The 23,494-nt window shown below is 37.0% G+C and overlaps 1 protein-coding gene and 1 pseudogene across 7 annotated transcripts in view; one reads left to right on the top strand and one right to left on the bottom strand.

Moving 5' to 3' along the window:
• Positions 1–23,131, top strand: part of WWP1 (WW domain containing E3 ubiquitin protein ligase 1) — a 113,773-nt gene extending 90,642 nt beyond the window's left edge. For 6 of the 7 annotated variants that reach the window (XM_045806025.2, XM_045806023.2, XM_045806021.2 and 3 more), the window contains 8 exons: positions 207–366; positions 3,841–3,974; positions 4,062–4,202; positions 7,838–7,958; positions 13,116–13,220; positions 16,258–16,354; positions 16,788–16,860; positions 21,801–23,131. In XM_045806025.2, coding sequence (XP_045661981.2) covers positions 207–366; positions 3,841–3,974; positions 4,062–4,202; positions 7,838–7,958; positions 13,116–13,220; positions 16,258–16,354; positions 16,788–16,860; positions 21,801–21,900 — 931 coding nt within the window. In that variant the 3' untranslated portion in view covers positions 21,901–23,131. The remainder of the gene's footprint in view (positions 1–206; positions 367–3,840; positions 3,975–4,061; positions 4,203–7,837; positions 7,959–13,115; positions 13,221–16,257; positions 16,355–16,787; positions 16,861–21,800) is intronic. The other variant, XM_087864772.1, reaches the window with a different exon arrangement.
• LOC148109463 (U6 spliceosomal RNA) lies at positions 20,713–20,807 on the bottom strand (annotated as a pseudogene).
• Positions 23,132–23,494: the final 363 nt, after the last annotated feature.

Genomic DNA, 23,494 nt, shown 5'->3' with positions numbered 1-23,494 from the left:
CACCGAGTTTGTAGTTCGGCATCATAGGAACTGCAGGTAACTGAGTGGAGGGCCAGATCACAGGAAGACTTGAGAGCTGAGGAATTGGGCAGCGGAGTTATTAAAGGCTGTTGAGCAGAGATACGATGTGTGCATGAGTGTATTTAAGATTTGTTTTTAAAATCCTGTATGTATTAATGCTAAAAAATAATCTTATTTTCTTTTAGAGAATGGTTTTTCTTGCTTTCACATGAAGTTTTGAACCCCATGTATTGCTTATTTGAGTATGCTGGCAAGAACAACTATTGTCTACAAATAAATCCAGCATCAACCATTAACCCAGACCATCTTTCATACTTCTGTTTTATTGGTCGCTTTATTGCTATGGTAAGTTCTTATTTTCCTTTATTTATTCATTCGTTTATTTATTTAAACTTGCTTATTTCAAAAGTATTTTGGAGAGGACTTAAAAACATGATCCACGTTATCCTTGGTTGTATATATTCACAAATTTTGTTACCAAGGAAGTTTGCCTAGAAAGGAGAGGACCATATTTTTTGAGTACCTGTATGAAATCAAGATTATGAATATGAAGATCATTGACGTAGCTGCTTAGTCTTTAAAAGTTCTTTCATTTTATAAATTAAAGCTTAATTATGGTGTGACTACTTCTGCGTAAAAGGAAAATCTGCATTGTATAACAATTGCACTTGACTGATGTTTTGGGAATTTTCAGAGCTTTGCAGAAACTCTTGTGGGACTATTGTCTTTTCAGAAGTGTTTGTATTTATTTGTACTTTCTGTCTATTCACTCAGCAAATATTTATTGAGCACCTACTATGGCATCGTAGTATGACAGAGATGAGACCATGATAAAAAGACAGAGTCCCTGCTCTCAGGGATCTAAATTCTGTCAGAGGGAGACAGAATAACACATAAGTATGTGCCAAGGGAAAAGGAGTGTTGCTTTTTTATATGGCATGATTAGAGGTGGACTCTCGGGAGGGTAACACATGAACAGAAACGTGAAAGCAGGGGATTGAATGATGCATATATCTTGGGGAATAACATTCTAGACATAAGGAACAGCAAGAAAAAGGCTCCAAAGTGGAATTATATCTTTGATTGGAAAATGGCATGTGTGGAGCAGAGTATATGAGAGAATTTGGTGGGAGATGGGGTTGAAAGGTACTGTGTGGGACTTCTAGGAAATTCACTAATGGGTTTTGAGCAGGGAATGACACAATGTAAGTAACATGATCTGGCTGCTGTGTAGAAGAGACTGTAATTGGGGGCAGAAGAGAGTAACAGTGGAAGCAGGGAGACCATTTGCAACAATCGAGGTGACAGTTGATAGTGGCTTGAACTTGAGTGGTCTAGCAATGGAGGTAGTGAGAAAAGTGGTTGGGATTCTGGATATATTCTGTAGTTAGAGCTAACAGAACTTTTGGGGAGCTTAAATGCACAGTGTGAGAGAGTCAAGTATGACGCCAAAATTTATGGCCTGTGTGTTTGGTTGCAGTTGCTGTTTCCTAAGGGTTGTGGGGTTGGGAAAAATCAGGAATTTGGATTTGGGGAAAAAAAATTGGATTTGGTTTGTTAAGTTTAAGATACCTATAGACATCCAAATGGAGATGTAGAATAGGGAGTTGGGTATATAAGTCTGGCGATGAGGGGTTATCTAGCTAGGTTAGGGCTATGTGATTGTTTAAGGAGTAAGGGTAGACAGAAGAAGTTTAAGGACATTTGCAAGTCAAGTTGATGAGAGGGAACCAACAAAAGAGCTGAGGAGGAGGGGGTAGGAGAATCAAATAAGAACAGTTGCCAGAGGGCTAGGGAAGGTGGTCAGCCCTGTCCAGTGCTGGTATGATAAGCAAGAGGAGATCTTAGAAGTAACCATTTGATTTGGCCAGGGGAAAGATTCAGGAGCAGTAGTGAGGAACAATTGATTGGTGGAAGTGAAATCCAGAGAGAACAGAAGGAGAAATGGAGACAACAAATACAAACAAATCTTTTAAGGAAGTTTGCCATAAAGGGTGATAGGGAAATCGGGCAGTATCTAGAATGGGAGGAGAGTAAAACATTTACATACAGATAATGATAATGAAGTAAGAAGAATTAATTTGATGAAGTCAAAGAGATAGGGAATATGGGAGCAGTGACCTTGAGTAGGAGAGATGTGTGGCACACAGAGAAGTAATAGATAACTTAATAGAGTATATAGATTCAGATGCTAGTAGTGAGCAGATGTGGTGGAACACACAAAAATTCTCTTCTGGTGGCTTCTGTTTCCTCAGTGAAATAGAAAGCAAGATAATTAGCTCAGAATGAGGAGTAGGGAAAAGTATTTGAGGAATAATAGTCACCTGGGAGAGGGAGTACAGTGGGGAAATATGATTATCAGGCAGCACTAAGTTCCCACTGGAGGTTGTTGATCATGAACTAGTCAGCATGGTTGTATATGCATTCCTAGCATGTTCCAATACCCAGGCACAGGCCTGGAGTAGGTTAAGGGTTGTGTTTAGCTAGGCTTTGGATTTTGCCAGAATTTCTTTGAGGAGAGGCTGGGTTTGAAGGTGTACACGGGAGTAATTTTAATGATTGATGATGGAATCAAAACTGAATAGAGAGAGAAACAGCTTTGTTGAGAAGCTGAGAAACAGTAATAAGGTTCCATGTGTTTTTTCGATCTCAGTGGGATCAAAAATTGCAGATACCATGGCAAAAGGCAGTGAGCTAGAAAATTAGGTGATGGTTGAAATTGAGTTTGTGAAGGAATGCAGTTATTGCTGATACCAGTATCTGAGGTATGATGTCGAGAATGTTTAGCTAAGTGAAAGACTAAGGTTATTGAAAGGACTAAAAAGTCAGGGTAGTAAGAGAATCATCAGTGTAGATGTTGGAATGTCTAAAATTATGACGGTAGTGTAGAAGAACATAGCATTTTGAGGGAGTAACAAGGAGAAACTCAGAGATCTAGGGCTGATGGCAACAAAGTGGGGGCGGGGGTGGGGCCGTAAGCCACTCGGGGCGCTATAAAGCCATGAGCTTTAAGACGGGCAGATTTGGGGAGGAGGAATTAGTAATGAGGAGCAACACCTGCCCCACTTCCAGGCCTGGTGACATGAGGGGGATGGGAGAGAAACAGCATCCCTTTGGGAGGACTTGGGCAGAAGCAAAGTCTTCAGAAAAATGCTAGATGTTTGTTAAACCAAGATGCTAAAGGATCTTCAAAGAAGGAATCGGCGGGGGGGGATTTTGTTAATGATGGATCATGAGCTTCGTAAGGCAAAGCATAGAGATGGTTTTGGGAGTTAGGGGAGGTGTGAGAAATGGAATTGGATTTTGAGATGGATGGGCAGTTGGTGGTGAGAATCGGGGTGCTGAGGGGGTCTGGTGCTTCCTTTGTTGGCTGTTGTGAGCAGGAGTGAAGGCAAATGGGGTCAGTCCTGCAAATCTCTTAGGCAACTGTGGTCAGAAAGGAGTGGAGGAAGGGTCTTGCCAGGTGCATGCCCAGGAGCCCTGAGGCTCCGTCCATATTTCTGCATCCAGTTAGGTTAATTTAATTTATAAAACATACCAGAAAGAGTGGGGGTTTGATACTGTTCTTTTACCATCCTCAGTGACAGTTACTGATCGGACATGATAGAACTAAGTGTTTGAAGTCATTTAACTCTGTAATTTGTGTTTCATACTTAACCATTTTATGTAATATTTTGGTTTTCATGATTTATCCTGGTTGCTTACTTAAGTGCTTATTTTGGCCTGTGAAGCCTCATGATTTCTCTGTTATCATTGTGCTCTGAATAAGAAAATTATTTTTACAAATTTTTAAATAAAATTTTTTATTTCTCTTGGCAGGCACTTTTTCATGGGAAGTTTATTGATACTGGTTTCTCTTTACCATTCTACAAGCGTATGCTAAGTAAAAAACTGACTATTAAGGATTTGGAATCTATTGATACTGAGTTTTATAACTCCCTTATCTGGATAAGGTTTGAAGATTGATCTTTCAATAGACATTTTCTCGAAGCCAATTTAGATATCATGTTAATTAGTTGATATATATTTATATCACCCAGAGATAACAACATTGAAGAATGTGGCTTAGAAATGTACTTTTCTGTTGACATGGAAATTCTGGGAAAGGTTACTTCGCATGACCTGAAGTTGGGAGGTTCCAATATCCTGGTGACTGAGGAGAACAAAGATGAATATATTGGGTAAGGTGATACACCTGATTGACTTTAATCTTATAATTTCTGGAGTGTGTCAGAACTGAGTCCTCTATCTGTGCCCTTAATTTGATCCCATGTTCACTCCTCTGGGAAGCTGTTGCACATTCATTCCTCCTTTCACTTACCCTTTTTTGTCATTTGCTCTCTACTGAGTCTTCATCTCAGTTTATAAACATGCTCTAACAGGACTCAGAAATTCAAATGTACTAAAATAACTTCTCTTGCCTCTGATGTACATTTATTTAAGTTTTTCTCAACAGTACCAGTGTTTGTGAAATAAGACAATAAATAGTGACCTTCACTTTCCCACTTCTGCTTGTTGTAAGCATTCTGCCTTTGTCCAGATCAAAATTTATGGAACAGTGGGGCTAAAAAGGGCTTTGCAAAGACTGTGCATCTTCTTTATTTCTAGATGAAGCACCCAGGGTGCTGTCAGGTAGTACTGAAGCCCAGGCTGGAGGCCAGGCCGTGCCCAGCAGTCTGATGCTCAGTTCCTCCTCCAGTTCACTTTTCCTCTTTAACTTACTCTTTTCACGGTACCCGCCACAGCCTCTGTCTTGAAATTCTTTGTTCCCTTGAATTCCGTGATCCTGCACCGTATGGATTTTCTTCACTTTCTCTGTAACGATGGTTATCTAAATCTCCATTTCTTAAACGTGCATGTTCTTCCCAGTTCTTTATTTAATGTGCTTTTCTAAATAGCCTGTTACCGCGGCTTCAGTTTTCTGTTAGTAATATCTGAACTTTAGATAGAATTTCCATTTGCCAGCAAGGTAAATCCGTATTTTTCCAGGACAGAACCAGAGAGTAAATATTTTAGGCATGTGAGCCACCTACAATCTCTCTTGGAACTATTCCACTCTGCTGTTACAGCACAAAAGCGCATGGACAGGATATGAACAGTTATGTGTAGCTGTGTTCCAGTAAAACTACTATGGACTCTGAAATTTGATTTCATATAATTTTCAAATCATGACCTATTCTTTCAATATTTTCTCTGCCATTATTTTTAAAAAGTAAAGACTATTCTTAGTTCACATGCTGTATACAAAACAAGCTGGACTGGGCCTGTGGGCCATAGTTTGCCCACACCTCAGCTACTGAATCACTTGTATTAAATTTAACATGTCAAAATGAAATTTCTCTCTCTTTTTTTTTTTTTTCCTTTTGCCTCACTTGACCTATCTCTATTCATGTTACTACCATTTTCATGCTCTTTTATGCTTGGATTCTCACCTTTGTCTCAAATTTTTATGTTGTTCTTGATACTTGTTTCAAAAATGGGATCATATCATGTTACTCTCTAGCTTCCTTTTTCCATCCTCCATGTCAGTAAAGATAGATCTAACAAATTTTCTAATAGCTAAATATGGTATATCCATTCTATAATTTGTCAGTCATTTTTGCTTATAGGTGTCATTCAGGTTGTGTCTGGTTTGGGCCACTACAAACAAAGGCAACACAAAACTTCCTTAAGCATAACTTTTTAGTTGTGATATTTTGTTTTTAGTGTACAGCATAGGACCTCAGTGAATCTATGAGTAAATGAATGGTAGAAAGGTGAATCAAATGCTGTCAGAATCCAAAGTGGGAAGGAAGCCATTGATTCTGCTGGGAGGACTGAGGAAAAAAGTTCTTCCTAGGTCTGAAAAGATGAATGGGAGCTTGCCTGATAGATGGAGAGCTTTTGGGGGGAAGGAAATAGCAGGAGCAGAGGAATTGAGGTATTGAGGGGATTAATTTATCCTGAGAATCTACAACCGCAGCACTGTGGGAATAGTGTATCATGGTGAGAAATAGTGGCTAGCTAGGAACCTCGAGTGGTAGCAAAATTGTGCATTAGTCTAAGGAAACTCTTAAGTCTAAGAAACCTGGATTTTTGCTCTCATATAAAAGTGATCAAAAACTAACCACAACCAAGATGAGATGATTAGAATTGTTTCTGGCATCTTTATGGAGGACAAACTGGAAGAGATGGATGGAAGGAAGTAGTTAGAGATCAGAGCATAGTTAAGAGGCTCTTTCATTCTCCTAGTAATTCAGTATCTATGGCCTGAAACAGGACACAGTAGAGATGGATTTTTCAGGATATTACAGGAATAGAATAGTTCAGATTTGGTGACCAATTACACATGGTGGGGAAAATACTAGCAAATGAAGTATTTGAGGTTTCTGGATTGGTTAATAGTTCCATGTGTTAGGATATCCAAGGAGGGAAGAATTTATATCTTAATATCTTAGGAGGAGAGCAGGATCTGGGAATTTAAGAATTACTGGCTTTTCTATGATAGTTAAAACTTAGGTAATTGACGATATCATGTTTAAGTAATAAATAGCGAGAAAAGAAAAGAAGGCAGAGATCTCAGTGATACCAACATTTCTGGAACACTGAAACCAATGAAGGAAACAAAGGAGTAGCCAAAGTTAGATCAGATCGGGAATGGTGATATTGACCAGGGAAGAACGATGTGAGGCTTGGGAATGCTGACGCCCAGTGTTCAGGAAGTTCATGCAACAGGAGTAATTTTGAAGAGGGCACGGCGCTTGGCAATTTAGAGTTCTTTGGTGACATTTGTGAAGAAAGTTGTTTTGTTTTTCCCCCTGGGAGAGATGTTGAAAATCCCAGACCATTACAGTGGTTTAAAATTTGGGTGAACAGGAGGTGAGACAGTGAAGTATAGAGTACTCTTTTAGTAGGAGTGGTGGTAAAGAGAGGAGAGAGAATAATTAAAAAGAAACACTGGGTTGAAGGAAGGGTTTCGGAAAGCAATAGTCTGAGCACCCATGTGGGCAAATGGGAAGAGGGTGGGAAGGTAGAGGTGAGGGCATGGGGCAAAAGAGGGCGAGTAATTGATGAACAGTTGTGGAGGCAGCAAGGATGAAAAGTTTGCCTCAGCAGAGAAGACCAGCTTTCTCTGGGACCCCGGAAGGGGAGGAATGTGGGTAAATTGCCTTTGCTTTTTTCTGGTGGTATCAGTGGCTTCTCATCAGTAGTCTGTGCTGTTCCTTGCAGGAACCTCCGGACCCACCTACTATCAGTGAGAGGCCCTTGGTGGAGATTCTGCGTTGCCATAGAGATGCTCATCCTTCCTTCTTTATTACACTTCCCTCCTCTACATCTGTTTTTTATGTCTCCTCTGAATGTTTTATTTTCATCTTACATTTTTTCTATTCTGTTAGGAAATCTTCGTGTTCTAATAAGCATGTAAAGAACCAGTTCTCCAGCTTTAAGCCATCTCAAGTCTTCTTTGGCAAATGGTTTGCTAGGAGAACCTGTTGAATGATCGTAGCCTTTCCCTTACTGTGTCAGCACACAATATTTGGAATTATTTGTTTACACATGCACAGGAAGTAAGTGCTCCGAATCGGCTGTTCTACTGACAAATAAAAAACTTCCTATTTTGAAAAGCATCCTTTTTAGCTGTTGATGTGCTGGAACTGATTTCCTCATGGGGAACCATGTTTTAACTCTTAAACTACTTACATACACAGCATCAACATATATATGTTACATACATATAGCATATTTGGAAAAAGAGAAAGAATTTCAGAAGTACTTTGTGTTTCTGAGCTTTCACCTCACGTAACAAATTATTTTTAAATACCGTCTTTATTTTCAGTTTAATGACAGAGTGGCGTTTTTCTCGAGGAGTGCAGGAACAGACCAAAGCTTTCCTTGATGGTTTCAATGAAGTCGTCCCTCTTCAATGGCTACAGTACTTTGATGAGAAAGAATTGGAGGTGAGGCTCTTTTATTATGCCATTTAGGAAATGTTATTGGGAGAATGAACTATTTTTGTGCTTCTATAGGAGGATGTCCACATATTTTTAAATGATGTGGCACAATCTTGAAACCTCTTATTCATGCCAGTGTTCAGGGGGTATTGAAATCCTAGCAGGGGTGATGGTCTTAAGTTCTCTGAACCATGATGATGTCATGGGCACAAAATCATTCATCAGTGCCCACTGTTAAGGGTTCTGGAGAGAGAGTGTAACCTTCCTTACTAATAAGCTGGGGAACTTAATGAAATCCTGGTTTGATGGTGGGTTTCCCCGAAAGATCAGTTTTTTAGGTCAGGAGTTCTTAGTGGTCTTAACTATATTTAGACGTGTTAGAAGTATATCAGAAATCCTTTTTGGGGGGATGGGAGAGAGTAAAATACACATAACAAAATTTACCATTTTGAACATTTCTAAGTGTACAGTTCAGTAACATTAAGTATACTCACACTGTGCAGCCAATTTTGAGGATTTTCATTTTGCAAAACTGAAACTCTGTATCCATTAAACAACTCCCCATTTCCCCTTCCCTGACCCCACAGTTCTACTTACTATGAGTGTGACTATTCTTGATATCTCCTATAAGTGACCTCATGCAGTATTTGTCTTACTGTGACTGGCTCATTTCACTTAACATAATGTCCTCATAGTTTATCCATATTGTAGCATGTGTAAGAATTTCTTTCCTTTTTAGGGCTAAATAATATTCCATTGTATGTATATACCACATTTTCTTTATTCATTCATCAGTCACTGGATATTTGGTTTGCTTCTACCTTTTGGTTATTGTGAATAATACTACTGTGAACATGGATATATAGTTACCTTTTAGAGACACCATTCTCAGTTATGTTGGATATATACCCAGGAGTGGTATTGCTGGATCATAAAGTAATTCTATATTTAATTATTTGAGGGACTACCACTATTTTCTGCAGTGGCTATATCATATATTACATTCCTACCAAAAGTGTGCAAGAATTCCAATTTCTTCACATCTTTGCCCACACTTGTTATTTTCTGCTTTGTTACAGTAGCCAACCCTAATGGGTATAAGTTGATATCCCATTGTGGTTTTGATTTCGTATTTCTCTAATGATTAGTTATGGTGAATTCTTGAAGTCTTCTTTCCCCATATAGATTAAAACATAGGCAGGGCTGTTAGGATATTCCTTGGTATTCTCTGCCTCCTTTGGAGGCAGTATCTTAACTTTAGCTATCTTCAGTTCTCTGTTAAGAAACTTGGTTTGCCGGAACCTGGGTGGCTCAGTCGTTAAGCGTCTGCCTTCGGTTCAGGTCATGATCTCAGGGTCCTGGGATCAAGCCCCGCATGGGGTTACCTGCTCAGCGGGAAGCCTGTTCTCCCTCTCCCACCCCCCCCTGCGGTGTTCCCTCTCTCTCGCTGTGTCTCTCTCTGTCCAATAAATAAATAAAATCTTTAAAAAAAAGAAAAAAAAAAGAAAAAAGAAACTTGGTTTGTTCTATAATCAAATGTGCCTGTGAAAAATTAGCATTATAAATTGTATACAGTAATATTCCTATATAGAAATTAGCATTCTGGAAACTGACAAGTATATGAAAATCAGGACTCTCAGGCTGGATGATAATGTAGACTCTATAAAATCCGGTTAATGTCTCTTTCTTTTAAGAGCTTGACTGCAGATTAGCAGAAACACATCAGAAGAATAGAATGGAAGATATTTTTTAGAGTGCTATTAATCTTTTTTTTAAATCCCAGACTTCATTAAGAATCTGAAGAAAATTAAATAATTTTGTGTCTTCAAAATGCATACACCTAAAATATTCTATGCCCCCTATTAAAAACTCCTATTTTAGAGGCTCACTTAGTGAAAGAGGGATGTTATGGCCAGAGCCCAACATTAGAGCACAGATGAAACTAAGACAGTAGATGTAAAAGGATATGAATAGGCACATACTTTTATATAGCCCTTGGTAGAGTTTATAGTTGTCTCACCCATAGCCCTGTAAAATAGTGGGGCCATATGATGATTTCCTTTTACACATAAGGAGACTAAAGCCCTTATTGGTTACTGATTTGCCTTTAGCTCATAGTACGGAGCTGTAAGAAAATATAGATCTTTTTTGTTTGGCTTTTTGTTGATTGTAATTCCTAGTCTGTTGTTCTTTTACTTCCATTCATCATCTCTCTTAACCATGAATAATACCACAGTAATGGCCATGCATACCGTTATTCGAAATAATGCTTATACATAGTCATGGCCCTTTAGAAGTTAAAACCTGTTTAAAGTAAGATGATGTAACAATCATTCCTTGTAAAAACTTTCATCACATTAGGAATAGAGGGCAACTTTCTCAGTTTGTTAAAGGGCATCAACAAAAAAATATACACCCTGACATCATTCTGATTGGTGATACCATGAATACTTCATATTGCAGTTAGGAAGACTGCAAAGGTGTCTACTCTCATCCTTTATATTCCCCATTGTACCAGATGGCCTAGCCAGTGCAGCGAGGCAAAAGGAGAAATAAAAACTTCATTATAAAGACTGGAAAGGAGTAAAAAATGGCCTTTATTCATAGATGATAACATGATTGTCAACCCAGAAAATCCTAAGGGAACCCCCCCCAAAAAAAACTACTAGAAATGACAGTGAATTTAGCAAGAGCACTGAATAGAAGGCCAGTAATTTAAAAATCAAGTGTATATCTTCTTTGTACCAGCAACAATTGGAAATTGAAATCTTAAAGTGTTATGTACTAAAGCATCCAAAAAATAAACAAATTTAACCAAGAGCTTGCAAGAGCTCTGTACCTAAAAACACAAAACATTGCTCAGAAAAATTAAAGATGACTTTAATAAATGAAGAAATACATCATGTGTATTAGAAGACTCAATATTAAAAATGTCATTTCTCTCTAAATTGATCTTTATATTCAACGCAATCCCAATCTGCATCCTGGAAGAATTTTTTGTAGAAATCGACAACTTGGGGCGCCTGGGTGGCACAGCGGTTAAGCATCTGCCTTCAGCTCAGGGCGTGATCCCGGCGTTACGGGATCGAGCCCCACATCAGGCTCCTCTGCTGGGAGCCTGCTTCTTCCTCTCCCACTCCCCCTGCTTGTGTTCCCTCTCTCGCTGGCTGTCTCTATCTCTGTCAAATAAATAAAATCTTAAAAAAAAAAAAAAAAGAAATCGACAACTAAAATCTAAAAATTACAAGGAAATGCAAAGGTGCTAGATAAGCTGAAACATTTCTTTTTAATTATTATTTATTTGTCAGAGAGAGAGGGGGCATAAGTAGCGGGAGCAGTAGGCAAAGAGGGAAGCAGGCTCCCCACTGAGCAAGAAGCCCAATGCAGGACTCAATCCCAGAACCCTGGGATCATGACCTGAGCCGAAGGCAGACGCTTAACCTGAGCCACCCAGGTGTCCCACAATTAATTTTGAAAAAGGACAAACTTGGAGGTTGTTCTTTACAATATGATTTCAAAAATTATTATTAAGCCATAGTAATTGAGATAGTGTGGTATTTTTGAAAGGATACACAAACAGATCAGTGGAACACTAAGAGAGTCCAGAAATAGACCCATCTATATATTACCATATGTGGGTCTATGATTTTGAACAGTAGTGCTAATATTTTTCAATGGGGAAAGAGAAAATCTTTTAAACAAATGATGCTGGATCAACTAGATGTCCCTATGTTAAAAAATTAACCTTGACCCCTACTTTAGCCCATGAAGAAAGATTAACTTAAAACATAAATGTAAATATGAAAGCTGAAAAAGAAAACAGGAGAAAAATCTTAGTATGGGCAGAAGTTCTTGGAAGAACACAAAACAATTAGCCACACATTTTATATATATATATAAACTCTTATAACTCAGTAAAAAAACAGAAATTTTCTAGAATGGGCAAAGACTCATTTCACAAAGGAAGCTATGATGGCAAGTAAGCACATGAAACATATTCATTATTGGGGAAATGAGAATTAAAACTAAGTGAAATACCACTCTGGGATAATGTTGAAAGTGTCTTATAATGTTAAACATATGTATCAGCCTCTTACGCCCTAGCAGTTCCACAATTAGGTATTTACTCAAGTGAAATAAAATACATGATCTCCATACAAAGATTTTTCCATAAATGTTCATCACAGCTTTATTCATCAAAGCCAGAAATTTGAAGTAACCTCTAAATGACCATTAAGAAGTAAATGGATAGGTAAATTATTGTAGAGTCATAAGTGAAATACCACTCAGCAATATGAAAGAAACATGGCACCCACAACAATGTGGGTGGGTCTCATAAACATTGTGTTGATGGAGGGAGGCAGAGGGTGGAGACAACAGAAAAGATTGTTGATAGTGTACCATACACATGAATGACATTCTCAGAAATTTAATGTGTGATGATGTCATTAATCATGTAGAACCAAAGACAAAGATGGTATTTTTGACTGCAGAAAGGCACCTAATGGGAATATTCTACATCTTACATCTTTATTGTGGTGGTGGTTACACAGGTGTATATATCTATCAAAACTCATCTAACTCTATACTTAGAGCACCTGCATGTTATTGCATATAAAGTGTAGCTCAATTAATTGAGAAAGGAAATAAGTATTAGACTATCTCATTATGCCAAAAATAGCTTTCATCCCATATGTAATACAACTGGGCTTATTTGAAAATTTCACATAGAATATCTTATTCCCAAAGCCTGGAAAAATTAATAACAGGAATTAGTATATTTTTGACTTTAAATAGAGAAGATAGCATAGATTAAAAAGAACCAGAAATTTTGTTTGAAACTAATAATTTGGACACCTAATTTGGGATATATTTTTAGAAGAGATTTTTTTTTAGCATAGCTGATGTTTTTCTTGAAGAATGGTAACTCTAAAAGCTTTCAGTATAAGTTCAGTAAACATGGAAAAGATAAAGTACCAAAGAATCCTTATTCTAAATTGCTACAAATTTTGTTGGATCTGCTTACTGTGATCATTAGTTGTCATGCACCTAGCTGTGCACATAATTGGGCATGTGCATAGGTATTCATTAGCAAATTTGAGTCATGTAGTTATTCTCCTCACTAAGTCTATACCGTGACCTGCTACTGTGCTCATTTCCCAGGTTATGTTGTGTGGCATGCAGGAGGTTGACTTGGCAGACTGGCAGAGAAATACTGTGTATCGACATTATACAAGAAACAGCAAGCAAATCATTTGGTTTTGGCAGGTAGTTGCTTTTATCTTCTTGAAACAAAGGGTTCAAAGAAAATGTTTTCTCATGAGACAGTGGTTTAAAAAACAGTTCATTTTTAAAATTCAAACTGCCTTTGGACATGGTTTTTAGTCTCTGAATTATAAATCAGAAGTTGAATATGCGAACATTTGTTAAAGGAGTTTCCATTGCTTATTTTGATTGTTTTCCTAAATGGGAGAATGAATGACAGAATCTTCTTTAAGTAGTAGTTTAATTGTAATACCTGTAGGTTTAACATGTTTTTTCTAGTAGTATCAAAGTATTCTATAAATTCTACTTAATTCTAGAAGTAAATGAAGAAGTATGTTTTCTTTGTTTTTTGTTTAAGTAGCCTCCACGCCCGGCGTGGAGCCCACTGTGGGGCTTAAACTCACGACCCTGAGATCAGGACCTGAGCTGAGATCAAGAGTTGGACTCTTAACCTTCTGAGCCACCCACGCGTCCCAGTAGTATGTTTTTTTAATGTGAAAGTCAGTGCAGATACTTAATTCCTCTGAAGGCAATAATATGCTAGGGAATTAGAATAATCTAGAGGATAATGCCCAAGAATGAATTCCTTTTCTTTTTTCTTTTTCTCCCTTACTCCCTTTCTTTCTTTTGTTGGTGTTTTAGCTTAAACTATAATAGGGTGGTCTCATCCAAGTCCTGCATGCTCATCTTGAAGCTTGAAGCACAATTTATTAGATTTTGCATTTTGTGTGTTTGAGAATTTAAAATCTCTAGGCCAGGGGGATTTTCTTCACAAAAATCCACTAACTGAGACTTATTTGAGCAATTCAGTGACGGACTACTGGTTTACGTATGCTGAACTTTCATTTTCAAGTGAAAACTAAGCCTGGGATTTTGTTTATTACTAGAGAAAGACTTTCTAGAAGTAGAATCTTTTCATAAGGATATGTGTCATTTATTTATTAATACTTTAAAGAAATGTAGACACTAAGGCAAGTTTATCTTCTAGATATACTTCAACATATGCAAAATGGCATCTACTAGCTAGAATATTTATTGTACCATTATTGTTACACTGATAGAGACTTGAAATACCTAAATGTCTATTTTGGGAGGGAACTGAGTAAATAAATTATAATATACCTGTTTTGTAATTCTGTACCTTGTAATCATTCTTTTACTTTTTTTAATGCAAATTAACAAAAATACTGGAGAATGAGATGTTTTAATACAATTTTAAAGGGGAAAAAGAAGGTGTGTATAATATGCTTTTGGTTAAAAGGACAATTTATATTCTATATATTCAAAGTGTATACTGATACAGCTGGCCCTTGAACAAGGGTTTGAACTGTGCCAGTCTACTTACGTTGATTTTTTTGCAGCACTGTATTGTAAATGTATTTTCCTTATGATTTTCCTAGTAACTTTTTCTCTAGCTTTTCTTAGTAAGAATATAGTATATACTATGTATACAAAATATATGTTGTTTATGTTATCAGTAAACAGTAGGCCATTAGTTAAATTTTGGGGAGCCAAAAGTTGTATGTGGATTTTCCTGAGATTCCAACCGCACACGGGGTCAGCTCCTCTAACCCGTGTTGTTCAAGGGTTAACTGTATATGAATATACCATCTCTGAAAAGGTAGAGGAAAAAATTGGCCATGAGGTGTGAAAGCTGCTCTTGATGTGGTACCTTTTACTACCTTTGAATTCTATACTGTGTGCTGGGTGTATCTATTACCTGTTACAAAAAATGAACAAGGAATGACTGGCTGGCTCAGTCGGTAGAGCATGTGACTCTTCATCTCAGGGTCATGAGTTCAAGCCCGATGTTAGGCATAGAGCTTACAAAAAATAATAAAAAATTAAAAAGTAAGAATAAATCCATTTTCAGGCCTAAAATAACTGAATTGCATCACATACAGAATGTATGCAGGTGTCTGCAATCTTCCTTTCTCAAATCTTTACTAGCTTCTTCATTCCTTCATGTTCCCTGACTTTCCCTTTGGACATCTGTATCTGTGCACCTGAGGAGCTTGAGCTTAGAGTCACGTAAACCCAAGTGAATAGTTGTGTTTTCCAGATTGGGTCTCTTTTAGGAAAAGGGCTGGTTATGCCAGACGTAATAAGCTGTTTCTTGTGTCTTGATGAAACGTGTACTTCAGCACAGTTCTATATAGAAATGTTTTTGAGCATGATTAGCACTTTTTGTCTCATGCTTAAAAGTATATTTTTGTTTACTTTTTATAAATTTTATTTTTAAGATATACTTCTACTCTCAGACCGCTCCGTAAGTTCACTTGCCTTCTATTACAAGATACCCAGACCAATTCAAATCTTTATTCTACCACATTACACATATTACACATTGATGTCCCTCTTTGAAAAGATAGTAAATGTACCAGGTATTTTAACAAAATGCATAGTTTAAGTTTTCAAGTACAAATAATCCAAAGAGTTGAGAAAACAGTATTTAGTGGGAGAAAATGCTGCAGGATATTGGGAATGGTGATTGGAAAGTGTTCATTTGTTTTTGGAAGCTTATAGGAGAGAAGGGTAGTTGACTCAAGTCAGGACAACTGTGTTAGAACTCAACAAAACCTGAGTTCAAATGTTCTGCCACTTATTAGCAGTTTGAGAAAGACAAAGTTTTATCTCTGTAGGCCTGTTTGCTTATATATACAGTAGGGATGCTCATGATAGTATCGTATCTCCAAGTATTGTACATGCTAAACACACAAAAGGCATATGGCACAGAGCTTGGCAGGAGCCCTATATAGGTGATAGCTATAATATTGTAGCTGATCAACATCTGTTACCTTTTAGTGGTATGACCTTTTGAAGCCTCCAATTTTCCTCTCCATCATGATGGATGTAATAGTAGTAGTGGCCAACCAGTGGTACACTTGTGAGGATTAACTGAAGATTCATAGTGTAATTAATATATGCCTAACCTTAATAAATTCTTGAAGAAATTTAAGAATAATTTAAGTGTCTACTATTTTAAGTACTAGAGATAATTTAGTATTTATATTAAAGTAAATTTGATTTTGTCACACAGTTTGTGAAGGAGACAGACAATGAAGTAAGGATGCGACTATTACAGTTTGTCACTGGAACCTGCCGTTTACCTCTAGGAGGATTTGCTGAGCTCATGGGTAAATGCAGTTTTACTGCAGTTTCTCTGTAGATAAGTTTGTGATAATAATGGCCTTTAGACACAAAATAGACTTTAATCTAGGGATTATTCTTCTGTGCTCTCTATAGGGTATCTACCAGAAGACTAATTAATGGTTAATATCAAGTACATTTGTAAGACAAAAATGGAAGCTGCTTACATAGTCTGGCCATTGCTTTGCTCCTTAGGGTGATTGTGAAGGGAGCAAAATTCTTTAGAGCTACTTCTGTTTCCACTGATTTAATTCTATTGCTGGATTTCTGCAGCAGTAAGAAGCTTCTCTAGGGAGAAGCGGTTTACACTGTATTCTGTATTAGTCATAAGACTACGTGACATGTTCTGTTATATAACTCGTTGTCAAAACCAAAATGTTTAAAGAACCAGATAAATTTTGTCTTTTTTTCCTGGTTTAGGAAGTAATGGGCCTCAAAAATTTTGCATTGAAAAAGTTGGCAAAGACACCTGGTTACCAAGAAGCCACACGTGGTAAGTGTAAGTGGTAAGGATTCCTAAATAGGAAGGTGAAGGCCAGAGATTTTTTTTTTTTTTAAATATGTAAGACCCAGTATAAGTTCTATCCATTAAAGTAGCTAGAATTTCAGTTTTTAGAACAGACTAGTATAGCACTCTGTAACTTTGGAATGATTTCTACTTGGTTACTATACTAAGAAATGTATCCATTGATTAAACAATTATTTAGAATAACCACTATGTATAAAATAGAATTGAAGTGCTCCCTGCCTTTTATGAAGTTTGCACTCCATTGGGGGAAGGGAACACAAATGACAAGTCAACTATTTGAATACTAAGAAGGTCCTTCAAAGGAAATAGGGTGCTGTAAAAAAGAACTAGAGGGATCCTCCTAGATCGTGTGGTCAGGGAGATTTCTCAGAAAGGATAATGTTTGAGTTTGATAAATAGCATGCTGCAGGAAGGAACAGGAAAGGTGCATTCCAAAGACCTAGAAGTAAGAAATTGTTTTTCGAGGAAATGAAAGATGACTGGTGTGACTGGTACTTAGTCAATGAGGGGAGACAGGGATAAAAAGAATTTGGAAGAGTAGGCAGGGGTTAAATTATGTAGAGCCTTGTAGGCTATTGTGAGGAACTTAAATTTCACTCTAAGGGCAATTAGAAGCCTTTGAGGAGTCTTAAATAGCAACTAATGAGATTCAGGAAAATTCACTGTGGCAACAGAGGAAGGAGGAATTCAATTCAAGACTGAAGGCAGGGAGATTAGTTAACAGAACTGTTAGAGTCATCCAGGCAAAAGATGGTGATAGCTTGGGAGGTACATGGTTCTTTCAGGAAGTCATAACTATTTTCATACTAAGCAGTTATTTGCCTTTTTTTTTTTGTTTTGACACTTGCACTTATGGTGCAAAAGCAACGGTGGGTAAAAATGCTGGTGCCTCAGCAAAAATCAAGGCAGTGGCACCAGAATGCCGTCTCCATTCTTCAGCATCGCACACCTGCAGTTTAAAGCAAAAAGGGGGGGGGGCAAGCCATTTTCTTTCAAGATTGTTCTTTATGAAGCAGTAAAAAAAATATTAAATCTTGGTGCTTGAGTATGTATCTTTTCAGTACCCTGTAAGACAAAATGGGAAGCCTGCATAAAGCACTTCTATACACCAGAGAATTGTGGTTGTCTGGAGGGGAAAGCTCTTTGGCAGTTGAGTTAAAAGCTGAAGCAGCTTGCTTTTTTAATGGAACGCTTTTTTTACTTGAAAGCATGACTGACAGACAAACTGTTTACTTGGCAGACATTTTCTTGAAAAGTAATGAAGTAAGTTTATCACTTCAGGGGAAACAACTGACAGCATTTGTTAGCAATGATGAAAGATGAGGTTCCGGGTAAAAATTAAAATTTGGGAAAATGTATATACCAACCACCGTGAGCTTGAAAGCTTCCCAAAACTTTTCTGATGAGATTGGTGGTATTTAACCAATGTGATTTTTTTTCTATTACATAATTGTGTCAGCATTTGGAAATACTTTATAACTCGGTGAACCATTATTTCCAAATGACCAATGTATGATGTTACAAAATCATGCATGGGTAAAAAATCCATTCAGAGTACAAGATAAACCATTGGGTTTTATGTAAGAAGGTAGAAAAAGTTCTTTGATATGATTTCAGAACTCGTATTATGTGTTACCTTGTTAAGCTTAATACAATATCTAAGAATAATAGCCACAGTTACCTGAAAAAAATGACTAGAGTACATCTGTTTTCTAACTACATATCTTTGTGGGGACAAATTTTCATACACTTCATATAGTGCAACAAAATAAATGCACACATAAAGTGTGAAAAGGGATCATTACCAAAAAAAAATTGAGAACACCAGTCTAGAATAAATTGGTAAATCCAACAAGAGAGACTGTTGAGGCAGGGGAGAGGTTCATAACCAAAGCAGACAGTTCTTTGAGAAAGATGGAAAGAATTGGGATGCTGAGTACAAGCTAAGGAATTGGCCCTTGATAAAAACAGGAACACTTCCTTTGTTGTAAAAGCAGAGGAAGAAGAGTTGGATTTAAACTATAGAGTTACCAGTTGGTTTCTGTTTTCTCAAAGTATAAGGTGAGGGAGGTCACTTGGCTAAGAATGAAGAAAGTAAAAACTTTTGAGAAGAAAGAGCTGTCAGAGTAGACAAGTATTTACTAGCAAACTATGGCTAAGAATGCTGCACAAAATTGGATTGCCTACTTGGATCTTTATAAAGTGACACCAGTCTGTCTAGTTGTTTATAAAGTGACACCAGTCTGTCTAGTTGTAGGATTCTCTCCTCCAGTAATTTTCAGCTATTAAGGTCCGAGGAATGAAAAACAAAAAGGCTGAATTCATCCGGTGTTTGAATTTTGACTAGTAAATTCAAAAGAGGGAGAGACAGGGATTTAAAAGATTTGCAAGGTAGTGGTTGTAAGGGTGGCTGTGGATTAAGTACAAAGTAAGGATAGGAGAAGTCTGAGGACAGGCTAGGATGGCAAGAAAGTAATGGGCTAATAGGTTGCCATTTTAATGGAAGGAAGCTGGAAAGCAGAATAGTTTTTTAATTAGAAATTTCCTTTATTGGTAATGACAAGGTTCAAGGTGTTATCTTGAAGTCAGTAACTGGGGTAAAGGAACAGGTCACTGGAGATGAGAATGTGTGGCTGTTGCATGTCATCCAGGTGAATGAGACGAGGACAGGAAGCAGGTGCCAAAGCTCTCAGTGAATGAAAGGAGTGTGACCAAGAAGTCAACAGAGGATAGCAAAATGTTCAGAAAGAAGGTTGCATAGCTAGATTGCGTGTGCCTCAGAGAAGTTTTGTTGATTGGCCGCAGGGGAAATGGTATGTTTCAGACTAGCTGGATTTTTAGTTAAGGCAAGAGAGGAATAATTCAGACTGTAGAAAACTGCGAATCATAAAATAGAAATTTGGAAGAATGGACTATCTGAGGTGGAGGACAGGGAAGAGGTGGGGATTTACTTCGATCAGTGGAATACAGTTGATGACCCAGAGACGCTCGAGTTTTTAGTGACTAAGGTAAGCAGTGCTACAGTCTATGGTGAAAGTAGTCTTGATAATTCTCAGATGGAGTTCTGTAATCTCCAAAGCTTTGCTCAATGAGGTGGCGGCTTTGAGAGCAGGGGTTCCTTAGACTATATACAGTGGTATAGCAAGCCAATGGGGTACTATTCCCTTAGTCCTTTGGAAAGGTATTAGTGTCTTCCCTTTTTATAGACAGAAAGAAGTAGCAAATTTGACTCAAAGCTGGAATGAAAACAAAAGGTAAACCAAAACTTAAAAACAGTATTCTGATATCCACATAGTAAGTACTCAATAAAAGATGAATAGATTTTAGTATGTCTCCATCCTTTGGCCTAATGTCTTAAAACAGAACCCTGTTATGGATGTTTTCAAGTAATCTACTTTCCTATGTAGTTCAACTCAACATTTACTAAATGGATCAATGTTAGGAGAGTAGGGAAGACTGCCCCTCGTGGGTTTTAAAACCTAATGGGAGAAACCAGTCAGTCGTAATACAGAGTAAAGTAAATGCCAAAATAGAAATAAAAAGAACTTATGGACAGGAGAATTATTAAGTCTATATAAGATGTTCAAGGAGAATTCTTGGAAGGAAGTTGTAGCATTTGGACGGATTCTTAGTGAGAAAAGGTATCCCACATTATGAGAGCTGTAGAACATGTCGTAAGACAGCAAAGTGTATGGAATGCTTGGAGAACGTTAAACTAGTTGATAGGGGGTATAATGTACCGCATGGGAGGCTTCCTTCCCCCACACCTTCAGTCCATAGGAATTAGAAGCAGCAAAGCTTTTTTTTTTTTTTTTTTTTTTTTTGGAATGCTTCACAGATTTGCGTGTCATCCTGGGGCCATGCTAACCTCTATTTTCCAATTTTAGTATATGTGCTGCCAGAGTGAGCACAGCACAGGTTTTTTAAAACTGGCATGTCTTTTGAGGAAGTATCTCTGGCAGTGATAGAAGGCTAGAGATTCAGTAGAAAGAATGACAGAATTTGACAAGGCTTTATGTGAAAGATGTAAGAATTAGAAAGTGACAGATCTTAGTCTAGGACTCTACTGAAAGATACTTTCTTGACCTTTCTGCTGTCAGTGTACCTTGAAGCATGAAGTGGGGGGGAAGGGAGAAGTTACACAGTCTGCTTAATTGCTACCATTTAATATATTTAACTTTTCATACAAAGGGAATAAAATGGTCTGAGAAGAACACCATTGTAATTGGCTGCCTTAAAAGGCTCTTATCAGGTTTCCTGACTCTTACACAGGAGTTGGGGCAAAGGCAGATGGGGTAGTAGAAGGTAACCTCGATAATGAACTTTCCTTATGAGAAAATACAGAATGGTTTTAACTACAGTAGAGCTATTTCACTGACAGAGTGGGACTGGACCCCCCCACCCCACCAACTCCAATCCAGTTGAACTCAACACAGGGAATTCTTTGAGTCTGGCAGGAATGAAAAGACAAAAAAACAATGTATTTATTGGCACTCTCCATCCCAGAATGTAAGTTCCATGAGGATAGGGACTGTAGTTTTTCATCACTCTATCACTAGCTCCCAGAAAAATATCTAATAGATTCTTAATGACTGGTAAGTGAATGAAAGAAATGGACTCTTTTAAAAACCCAAGAGAAGTTAGGGGGACTTGTAACAACTTGTAATTCCAGTTTTCTCTGGGAAATGTTAAAATATTTTTATGAGTAAGTCTTCATTTCAGTAGCTTGCCTTGCCATAAGAAATCTGTATATGTTAATATAGTGAATTGTTAGAATACTTCTGGCAAAATTTTTATATCTTCCTCTCCATTTAGTTTTTCAAATGTGCTTTAAGAAATACTGTATTAGAAATCTTTTTAGAGTTTGTTTTATTGAAAACACATGTGTTTTTGTTTTTGTTCAGTTTTAATCGCTTGGATCTACCACCATATAAGAGTTATGAACAACTAAAGGAAAAACTTCTTTTTGCAATAGAAGAGACAGAGGGATTTGGACAAGAATGAATGTGGCTTCTTGTCTTGGAGGAGCTCTTGCATTTAAATACCCCAGCCAAGAAAAATTGCACAGATAGTGTATATAAGCTGTTCATTCTGTACAGTGAATTTTCTGAACCTCTCAAAAGTATAAATGTTTTCCGTTCTTCCACAGAAATATGCAAAACAGTTCATCCTTTTCTACTTTATTTATTGTTCCCTTGAAGTGACTGACCAGGAAAAAGATCATCCTTAAATTTGAAGCAAGCAAGAGACTTTATTAAAAATAAGTATATATCTATATAAGCATATATGATAGTGGCTCTAGTTTTATAGAGCTCCGAGTATATTAAACATGACAGCCGTTCATTCAAAAAATAATCTGGATTTGCTTTACCTTGTTTCTAGTATCCAGAAGAGAAAGTACAAATTGCTTCATGATCTTCTCCCTTATGTAACACCTCTTGAGGGTGTTTAGTTGCATGGCTGTTCAGGAAGGTATTAAGGGCTTAGGCCAAATCTTACTTTGAGTATGAAAAATGCTGCTGGCTTTTCTGAAGACAGGCACTTGAACCTGTCAATTCGTTTTAAATAAATACAGTAGTTGAAAAATTTCCCTCTTTGCTACATCCCTAATACAGTCAAAGTAATGAATGAAACAATAATGTACATGTAAGTCATACAATATATCCGATGCCATTTAGTTTATTCTAGAGGTTGGAAAGAATTCAGTAAGCAGCAAAGAGGTTTGTTTACATGTTACTTTGGGATGCTAGGTATTTGTGGAGTTAAAAAGAATCAGGTACTTATGTGCTTTTGTTTTTAAATCTGTGATGTTCTTTAAATTTAATTCATAATAAATTGATGCAGTTTGATACTTAGGAACATATAAGGTAATGTGAACATTTTTGCTCTTGTGTTCAGAGTTTTGGTTTTATAAAACCAGATGGACTGAAGAGTTGTATAAGCATTTGAACACTCAAATGAAAACTATTTTCTATTAGTGTTCATATATCTTCATTCCTCTTAAATTCATGAAAATTTTATGATCTGAGTTATATAAGCATATTAAAGAATCTTTTGGTCCCCACCCCCCTTTTTACATAGAACATTATTTTTGTCCTAGTAACTTTTTAATTTTCCATCATCAAGGGCATTTGCTGAACTACCAAGATGTATAAAAAATTAAAATCTGATGTGAATGATATTATTGCTATTTTAGCAAACTGGGCTTCCTTATTAATAAAAAATTCAATTTCCATTTGTATCACTTCAATATGCAGTGTAAATTTCAGGAAGTTAAAAAGTTTTTTATAACCATGAACTGACATCTTACAATGTTATCTGTAACATATTTAACTGCTAAGTACATATGGAAAATACTAGTATACAATTTAATTTCCCTAAACAGTTTTTGTTTTGCCAAAATTTTATTTTTCTACATATTAGATTGTGTTCTGCACTTCTATTCAAAGTTCATAGTAAAGATGAAATAAAGGCAGTGATCCACTATGTTGAATAGACTCCTTTCCCAAATCCTAATCTGATCCTGGGCTATCTTGAAGCATAAAGAATTAAAAACAAATACTAATGTATATGACATTATGTGATTGATAGAGGGTGA

The sequence above is a fragment of the Ursus americanus genome, chromosome 9 (genome assembly GCF_024610735.1).
Source record: "Ursus americanus isolate L20-20 chromosome 9, mUrsAme1.1.p, whole genome shotgun sequence".
NCBI classification, from domain to species: Eukaryota; Metazoa; Chordata; class Mammalia; order Carnivora; family Ursidae; genus Ursus; species Ursus americanus.
This window is presented reverse-complemented; position numbering and strand designations above follow the sequence as displayed.